The following is an 8,372-nucleotide window of genomic DNA, read 5'->3' as shown; positions in this document are numbered from 1 at the left end:
TTGATCTTCCTTTATTTCTAAATATTCTAACCATTTCTGATTCCTCTGCCTTTTCCTCAGTAAAACTGCACCACACACTGGATAGGGAAGATACAAACATTTCTTTGTATAATGTCAAGGGAGGGTAAAAACAAGACGGTTGGCCATGGATCCAATGAGAGTCTCGGAAATGAGAACAGTTGTTCCTTTGGAAGAAGTGCTGACCTGGTGATGTGAATTCAGCAGACAGAAGAGTTGCCGTAACTTCTGAGCAGCGTTGAGAATGCTAACTGAGATTCTTGACATCTGTTTGTTAGGTATATTTCAGGTAGGAAGTAAACTACAATTGAGGTTATTAAAAACTGAGGGGAATAACTTACTTTCAAGTAAATTAAAAGTTACAGAATAAGCATCAGTTTAAAGTCAGCAGAAAGTTATTAAAAAAAATTAGTTGGGGGCAAGATTTCTCCTATTCTGTGTAAAATAGTGTACATTTTTTTGCTTCTTTGTTTTGCTTTGCTTTGTTTTATAAAACCTACCTGCTGAATTGTGTAGAGATAGTAAAACAAATTGTGTCTGTATTAGCCTATGCCCTGGGAACCAATACAGAGGTTCTTTGAGGTGGCCAAGGCTAGCTTACTGCCCTCTATCCTTTCTTGCTTTCTGGTTAGGCTGCATATTTCATATACATTAAATATTCCATAATAAATTCCACCATCTGTGCTGTAGGGTAGTTTGTATTGGTCATGTGCTCCGTCAAGTTGACAGAGGTGCAAAGCTAAATGTGTGACACTCGAAGAATATGCATATATTTGAATAATTTGACTGTTCAGACCAACAAATTGCAAAACCATTCTGAATGATCACACATCTCATAACACTTCCAAGGAACAGATAGCTTCATTTATTTCAGGTGGAGGCAGGAGTATTTTGAGTGAGAATTGAAATCTCGGCTCTGGCTCTTAGCTGTGTGATCTTGGGCAAATTATGTCATGGCACTGAGCCTCAGGTTCTTTATTTATAAAATGAGACTAATAATTTCTGTCACTAGCCTTTAGATGCTCTAAAATGTAACTGAATTCATTTTGTTAACTGTAAACCCTTACGGAAATTGAACCGAGTATATAATAATGTTATATATTCAGTTCAACAACACATTCTTGTTAACCACAGAGGGTCCAGGAAAGGAAATTGTTTATAAAGCTCTCCTTTTCCTAAAATGAATGTTGGAGTGTTTAGGGAAATTCTTAGAGCAATGAGTCTTAGCAATTACTAGGTCACACTCCTTGGAGATTACAGAAAATGAACATACACATAAAACTACCTACAAAATTTGGGGGAGGGATGGGAGAATTGCACTGACATTCATTCATGCACCTTTTGGGAGAGCATTTCTCTAAGCATGACGTTACATTGTCTGCATACGAATTGCTTGGGGTGCCTTGCTTGTTAAAATGCTAATTACTGGACTTGGTTCCACCCCTATTAAATCACAATTTCTAGAGGAAGAACCTGCATTTTAACACACATTCCCAAGTGATGTTTATGCTCCTAAGAGATAGAGGGACCCCTAAGTTAAGTACCCCTGTGTTAAAGCGTTCTCATTCTAAATTTTTAAGATCTGCCTTACTGCATACGAATTGACTGAATTAATGGGAAGAAAATACAGCTCTAAAGCATGAATCCAGTGTAGAATATTGATAGTGCTCGTCAAATGGTTAATCGAAAATGTTCCTCTGGACCCTAGCCATTTAAGTTCTCCCTTGTGGTCTTGGCTAATGTCAAATGACAGCCCGAAAGACCGTTTGCTTTCTGATAACCCTTAGGTGCAGGTGTGTGTGTGTGTTGGGTGGGTGGGGCGCAGCTGGTGAACTGAACCTACCTACTCCCCCACTCTGGTTAAAGCAGAAGGCTTTTTATTTATCTTTGCTGCCCAAGTTCATTATTAAAAGGGCTGGTTTTTGTGTGTATGTTTGCTGGAGCTGGAAGTGAAAACATCTGCAGAAGCATGCAATGCCCTGGAACGGAACTCTTCTAATAAAAGATGTATCATTTTAAATGCGCTGAATTTTGATTCTGGTAATTCGTGCACTAGAGTGTCTATTTCGAGGCAGCGGAGGTATCATATGACGGCGCACGTCAAGACACCGTGGAGCCCTCTCGTGGACTCCCACCCACTTTCCCATTCACCGCGGAGAGGGTTGCTCGCGCTGCCTCTCCCCCCAGACGAGCTAGCATGAAATCTCCCTGCCTCTGCCGAGATCAAATGGAGCTCCTCGCTCAGGGGGTGCGAGTATTACCTCCGCCATGCAATTTCCACTATCAATAATTTAACTTCTTTGCTGCGGAACAGGAGTACATACCGGGCACCAAAGACTCTTCCCCCTCCTTTTTAAACGAAGGGTGCGTGAAAAAATAATAAGAGTCAGAGTTTTCGGGCCGAAGTCTCCCCCTGAGCAGCTGCCTTGATGTTTACTTTGACAAGTAGTGACTGAAAAGGTGGGTTTTCTTCCTTTCTTTATGTTTTTCTCTGTTTGCTCTGCTAGAAGTGTGTAGCTTTAGTGAGGTCTGTCATTGCCTCGGCTTCCTGGCTGGAGGAATAACTTGGTGTAATGTTATCTGGGGGCGTTCATTAATAAAAAATACCGTTATTATCTTGATTGAATTCCTATTAGACAAACTCCGGAGAGGTCAGTGCGCGAACTGTGTTTAAGTTCGCGTGTTTAAGGCAGCGGAGTAAACCCACAACCCCCATGTTCTGTGCAATTTCATTGTGTGCTCGTGTTTCCAAGGCTCCGTGGAGGGAAGGTGCGGGAAAGTGTGTCTGTGGCCCGGGAAACGCACCCCCTCTCCCCCAGAACTTGGGGTCCGGGATGGGGGAGGGGAGACCAGAGAAGGGCGCAAGTCCTAGGGGGCGTCTGATTCGCACACGTCCCCTCAGGGTTTCCGCCGAGGGCACGGGACGCGGGGTTCCCCCGGCCGGGGACTCCACCGTCTCCTGGAGCCTCGGGCGCGGCGCTGGCGACCTGCCGAGGCGCCCCGGGCGGCCGCGGGGCTCGGAGGGCGACGTCGCGGGCCCTCGTGGGTCCGGAGTTAGGGAGGGCGGCGCGCGGCGCGCTGGCCCGGGAAGCCCCCGCGCTGAGCCGGGGCGAGGAAAAGGCGCGGCGTTCCCTTTAAGCGGCCGCCCCGCACGGGTATCGGTATCGCGGACGAGCCGGGTGGGGAGGGTGGGCGGCGCCGTTTGACCAATCGAAGCTCAACCGACGAGCTAAATAATGTCTGACCCGAGCGCGAGGCGCAGGCAGGAGCTTGGGTTCCTGCCGCCGCCGCCGCCGCTGCCGCCGCGCCAGGGCGCAGCCGTCCGCTCGCTGTCCCGCACCCCATCGCGCCACGGGATCCCGGGCGGCACCGAGGAGCCGGCCCGGCGCGCCCCTCATTGCCCCTCGGTGAAGCTCTGAGGTGACACTTGGACTGCAGCTGCCAGCGCTGCTGTGGGACCGGCGGGGAGCGGCACTAGGACTGAGATTGGGGCTGGGCACAGGGGCAAGGAGCGCTACAACGATGTGAAGCCGCCGCCGGGGACCCGTGAGCTTTGTGTGGACCCCGAGGTAGGCGGGCGCCGGACGCGGGGCTTGGCGCGGGAGCCACCCGTCCGCGGGCAAAGTTAGCTGGGGGGGGCCCGAAGTTGTGGGAAGAGGCCAGAACTCCGTCTTTCTTCCCCTCCGGGAGAAGAGCTTTGGAATTGCTCCTAGGGACCCTTCTCCCATCCCAGATCCAGAGGGGCGGCCGGGACTCTGAGGAGGAGAAACTCTTAGGAAGTCCTGAAGGTGGGCGAGAAGGCCTAGGGGAGACCCGGGGCTTCCAGACGGTGCCCCAGCGACTCCTCCCGCAGCCTCCTCCGAACTGGAGGGGTCATGAGCGGGTTTGGGGGCGCCAGTTGTCGGGGACTCTGATGAAGGTGAGCGTGGGGAGCTGGATAGGAGTCCTGCTCACGGACTGGGCGGTCGCCATGCAGATTTCGGGGAACCTGTGCGCCCTCAGCCCGCATCCTCGACCCCGGGCTCGAGCCCAGCAGCACGCAGTCACCTGCTCCCAAGGAGCTGAGATGAAAACTGACAAGTCCAAAGCCAGGGTAGCTTGGAAAACTTGGGGTTCACCAGGCGCTCTCACCCGAAGGGGATGCGGGACTTGAGGCTAGCCATGCCCACAAGTACCCTCAACTCGCGCCCTGCCCTTGGGGCACCTTCCAGGGACGTAAAGTTTTGACCTCCAGGGCTGGGTAAGAAGTCAGAGGAGACAAGGGGGCCCGACTCTGGTAGATCTCTGGGGATGCGGAGCAGGGAAGAGAAATGGGTGAGTGAGCTGCCCAGGGAAAGAAACAGCTGAGGGTTCGGGGCTTTATGCCCGACGGGGAGGGGTATGGGAGAGTTGCAGATTAGAGGCACCCTTAAGAGGAGAAAGCCTCGGGCTGCGGGAGTGAACAGGAGCCGCAGGGGAAGGATGTAGTGTTTGTGTGTTGGGGGTGGAGCGGGGTGGAAAGACGGGGGGTGGGGCTGGGGGGGGGCTCCGAAAAAGAGGGGGGGTGGGGTGAGGAGAGCCTCTCTAGGGTAGGTAGAGGGTGCCCTCTGCCGGCCAAGCTGCTAAGCGCTGCTCTGGGGGTGAGGGAGTAATGGCTTTGCGGGATCCCTTTGGGAGGTGGAAGAAGGGACTTGTTGAATGACGAAGCTTCAGACCCCTGCTCCCTGGGGCGTTCGACTCGGGTGGATATTAACTCCTCGCGCCTCTTTGGTTCCAGTATAAAAAGTTTTCCTCACGCTGGGAGAGCTTTGACAGGCCACAGTTGTTGGTGGGTTAGATGCCTCCTGGATCTTATTTTAGGGTCTTTTTTTTTTTTTTTATGAGTCGGAATCGACTCGACGGCACTGGGTGGGAGGTATCTTACAAGGAGCCCTGGTGGCGCAGTGGTTAAAGCAGTCCCGCTGCTAACCAGAAGGTCAGCGCTTTGGTTAGTTCGAACCCCCCAGCGGCTCTAGGGGAGAAAGATGTGACAGTCTCCTTCTATAAAGATCTACAGCCTCGGAAACCCTAGGGGGCAGTTCTACTCTGTCCTGTAGGGTCGCTGTGAGTCCGAATGGACTGGACGTCAACGGGTGTTTTCCCTGCAATATTTGGAGTGGGCATCTTAAACTCACTCCTCCGTATCAGCAGCAATCAGTGAACATTTTCTGACAAGAATGCAGGAATGTTCTTGGCCGGAAGCAAAGAAAAGCATGTTTCTGGGCGTTTATTAATCTGCCTAGTACAGTTATCTTTAAAGCAAAGCAAGATATAATTGGGAACGTTGATATTTAATTACATGTGCTATTAAAGGTGACCCCCAAACTGGCTCAACTCCTTGGAAAAATACCCCCCTTTATTTTTATCCAAAATACATATTTTGTATGAGTTTGTTATAAGATCAAGGGCCATTTTGCACTTACATTTTGAAATTTTTTGTTACATTTTTACTTATTGAGGAATAATTACAGGTGTGCCTAGGGTAAACACGGGAACCCTCAATGTTTACCTCATGCAGCATTATCATTTTTAGGCTGGAGGTTTCTGAGATTATGGTGCATAGTGCTTCAGGCTATTACATGTAATAGGTCACATGTTTTGTAGGAAATTACACTAGAAAGTTTTGGCACTGGGAAAGGCACCCCTAACTTTTTGTTCCCTGCTTTTGCCTATGTCTTGCTTAAAAGCAAGGAGACTTTTTTTCTCTTGTAAGTTTACCTCTGGTCTAGCGGCAGAGGTAAGAAAAAGGAAAGAGACACTTGTTGAAATGTAACCATAACATTTCCTGGAATTTAAAACACTTTGGTTACCATTACTGGAATTCCAGGGCCATAAAGTCGTCGCTTTCTTTGACTTTATTTTGTAAAATGTGATAAATGTCCGTAAATATAGACCAGTAATAAGTATTATGACAGCAGATGCATTATGTATGTAGAGCTATTTTAAGTTATTACAGAACATTTTCTATTTATAAATGATATAAGCAGAAAGAAATGATTTCCAGATAAACAAGACTTGCCTACATGTTTTGAAGCATTAGAACATTGCAGACACACTTAGCCATCACATTTTTTAAAAAGCAAAACAACAGTAATTTCTCACATACCTTCGAAGCCTTTCATAGTCCATTGAAAGCTGAGTTACTGGAAATCTTGTTTATTTTAAGGTAATATTTAAGGCCGTTTTCATGTTGAGGTGTATAGTAGGTCCAGATTTGAATATCCAGAAAATATAGCATTCAGAAAATGAGAACATATTTTTCAGTGTTTGTAACTTGTACTTGTGAACAAAGGCAGCCTAGAAAGTGATCACTTGCCCGGAATGCAGGGATCACCTCAAGTGATTCATTTATACTAGTGAGCCAATTGCCTCGATCTCATAACGGCCAAGGGGGTGGGGAGTGGGGGATGTTTGCTGGAGTATTATTGGTTCATTTTGACTTTTTGACTGGGGGGGGGGGTCCTGCCGATGATGCAAATTTCTAAAATCCTGGTTCAGAAGTCCTTGCCTTTTCTGTTTAATAGGGGCACCATTAGAATGTAATATATTCCCTTCCTCCTGGAATCGTTAAGAGCCCCAGCTTTTCAGTAGTCAAAATGAGAATGATTGATAATCTCTCTAACCTAAATAGCTTCGGTTTATAGCTCAGCACACATAGCAAGCTGAACACGCCCACCTAATAGTATAGCAGAGAGCTTGTTTACATTTTTTTTACGTTCCTCTTTAAAAAAAGCCTTCTGTAAATATCCCCTCCCCTTGACAGACAGACAGACAGACACACACACACACACACACCTCTATATCCAGGTAGTGGGTTTGTGTAAGCTAGCAGCTTTGGGTCTGAATCTTAAACTTAATCTTCTTCTAAGCAAAATAGAAACGTCTTAGACAAGTAGTTTATTAACTTTTTAAAGTTTAGGAAGTTAGTCTCAGAGTAGAGAGAACAATCTTAGACTCCCTGAATGAAAACAGGGAGCAGGAGAGTGTATGATACCTAAACTCTGAATATCTTTTGAAGTGAAAGGCACAAGAATATGAGGTTTCTTCAAGAATATGAGGTTTCTTTTGGGGACGATAAAAATGTTTTTAAATTGATTGTGGTGATTGCACACATCTGTGAATATACTAAAAACCATTGAATTATATATTTTTAAATGGATGAATTGTATGGTATATGAACTATGTCTCAATAAAGCTGTTTAAGAAAGAAATGAAGGAAGAGAGGCAGTCCCACTTCAGACGTCCGTAATACTGACTTTATTTTAATGGCTAAAACATGATATTCGACCTGCATCTCCCTGGGAGGAAGACTTTAGTTTACATGAGGGGGCTAGCCTGGCCCAATGCTAGCGAATATATCAGTTTAACAGGGTAATTGCTAACTTGACTTGTTTTCAAACAATTGTTATGGAGCACTCAGTTTCCACTAATTGCAAAATTGCTGCTTAATTGAAGGACTCTCAGCCATCTAGTGCAGCCATTCAGCCTCTGGCAGGCTCTGTGATTTCAAGCTGTGAATTGCATTTTAAAGAGGAATCCAGGAGAGAATTCAGTAGAATTCTAGGTTTAAAATGCTGGCTGTTGTTCAGTGGAGGAAGAAATCATTTGAACAGGAATCACATTAAGTTGTGTTGTGATAAATTTTCTTTATTAGAATGAATAACATATGCAGATGTGCTTCAAAAGTAAATGAACAAGCTTATTCGTTACACTGTGCATCCATTTACTTGGTTTAGTATAGAGTAACGTTAAACAGCAAATGATGTTGGCAAATGAAATCCGTATGCCATTTGCCCGTGGGGTTTAACCCTAGGAAACAGGGGGAGGCTTTAGTATTTTTAAATTTAGGCATGTGTGTCCTTTAATCCCCAGTAATTTTATACTTAAATGTACCACTGGCTTTCTAGAATACTGATGCCTTAGATAAGTCTTGGACCCAATTGTCGAATATGTGGAAACTTTATTGATGTCAGACGCAAAAACAGCAGAGCTAATGAATATATTGACTTTGAAAATCTTTTGGGGAAGGGAGTGGCAAATGGGTGTGTTCTCTAAGTGGAGCAGGAAGATATTCTCATTTCTGTAGAAAAACATGAGTATGTGGTCAGATAAGGAGTATGAAGGCACTCAATGAAATGGAAGTGTTCAAGTTTGTAGTACAAACTCTGAGACACTTACTGGTCTTGTTGAGACAAATATAACCCAATACTGTATCATGGATACTAAGACGTGGCTCATTGTACTGATGTCTCATTTATAGAATGCCTTAGAGCTTGAGGATGGCATCCATTAGATGGGGGGAGGGGGGCGGGGAGTATGGGACAGCAGAGTGATTG

The 8,372-nt window shown here is 46.3% G+C and overlaps 1 protein-coding gene across 4 annotated transcripts in view; it reads left to right on the top strand.

Annotated features, from left to right (window-relative positions):
* Positions 1–2,212: 2,212 nt before the first annotated feature.
* Positions 2,213–8,372, top strand: part of BDNF (brain derived neurotrophic factor) — a 68,703-nt gene continuing 62,543 nt past the window's right edge. Inside the window, exon 1 of one of the 4 annotated variants that reach the window (XM_049890765.1) lies at positions 2,213–2,478. Coding sequence is in view for 1 of the 4 variants with exons in the window: in XM_049890763.1 (XP_049746720.1) it covers positions 3,932–3,937 (6 nt within the window). In the remaining 3 variants the exon portion in view is untranslated. Of the gene's footprint in view, positions 2,479–3,286; positions 3,588–3,896; positions 3,938–8,372 lie in introns of those variants that run through there. The other 3 variants (XM_049890764.1, XM_049890767.1, XM_049890763.1) reach the window with 3 other exon arrangements.

This window comes from Elephas maximus, chromosome 7, assembly GCF_024166365.1.
Source record: "Elephas maximus indicus isolate mEleMax1 chromosome 7, mEleMax1 primary haplotype, whole genome shotgun sequence".
NCBI classification, from domain to species: domain Eukaryota; kingdom Metazoa; phylum Chordata; class Mammalia; order Proboscidea; family Elephantidae; genus Elephas; species Elephas maximus.
Note: the sequence above shows the minus strand (reverse complement) of the source record. Positions and strands in the feature narration are given on the sequence as shown.